The 883-nt window shown below is 24.6% G+C and overlaps 1 protein-coding gene across 1 annotated transcript; it reads left to right on the forward strand.

Annotated features, from left to right (window-relative positions):
• Positions 1-376: 376 nt before the first annotated feature.
• Positions 377-666, forward strand: LOAG_15703 (hypothetical protein; the record flags this gene model as incomplete). Its single annotated transcript, XM_003151192.1, has 2 exons — positions 377-484; positions 610-666. Coding segments are annotated over 2 exons (165 nt in total), but the record flags the coding sequence as incomplete, so codon positions are not given.
• Between the last annotated feature and the right edge of the window lie 217 nt (positions 667-883).

Here is an 883-nt window from a genome sequence, read left to right on the forward strand (position 1 = left end):
TTTCTTAATTTTTTTCGATCTCTAATATTAAAAAAAAAAAATTTTTGATTTCTTAATTTTTTCGATCTCTAATATTAAAAAAAAAAATTTGTTAACTGATTAATTTTACTTTATTGGTAATTTTAATTAGTTGCAAAAAAAAAAAATCGCCCATCAATCCATTACAATTTGCAGGAAAAAAAGGTTTACTTTTACTGAAAGAGTGTTCATTTTTCCATCGTTATACCATAACTTGTAATTAATAAGATTAATTAACCTTTAACCATTTTGCTATTTGTTAAAAACAAAGGAAAAAAAAACAAAGACTGAAGAAGTTCATAAATTGTTTACCTAATATTTGGTAACTTAAGAATTTTTTACAAAAAAAACATTACAGATTGATAACAAGCAAGTATTAGTAGCTGGTGATCCAGAAAAAGAACATATAGCATTGGTAGAGAAATACGGTGGTATACCATATCATCCAAATCAAATTACTCATGCGGTATAAAAAATTATTTCTTACTGTATTCAATTATTGTTTATCCAACTATGCAGCTATCAATTGAAGTAATATTTGATAGATTTTGTTGACTTTAAGTCCTATGAATTTTTAACAAAATATTTCAGGATGAATTAGCCAAAACATTGGACGTACAAGCGATGTCTGTGAAGAGTACTGTATGACTACGATATCCGCTTATGTTAATAGAAAAAAAAGAAACAATCTTCTACGCTCACTTAGTATAAATGTCTTCTCTATGATAATTTTCATTTTATGAAATTTTCAAATTACGAAATTGAAAATTGAAATTTAATCTGGATAAATAACAATTTGTTGTATTCTCAAAAAAAAAAAAAGAAAAAAAAGACATGATTGAATAAAGAAATCAGTTTAGTTGTA

The sequence above is a fragment of the Loa loa genome (genome assembly GCF_000183805.2).
Source record: "Loa loa unplaced genomic scaffold supercont3.2489, whole genome shotgun sequence".
In the NCBI taxonomy this organism is placed as follows: Eukaryota; Metazoa; Nematoda; class Chromadorea; order Rhabditida; family Onchocercidae; genus Loa; species Loa loa.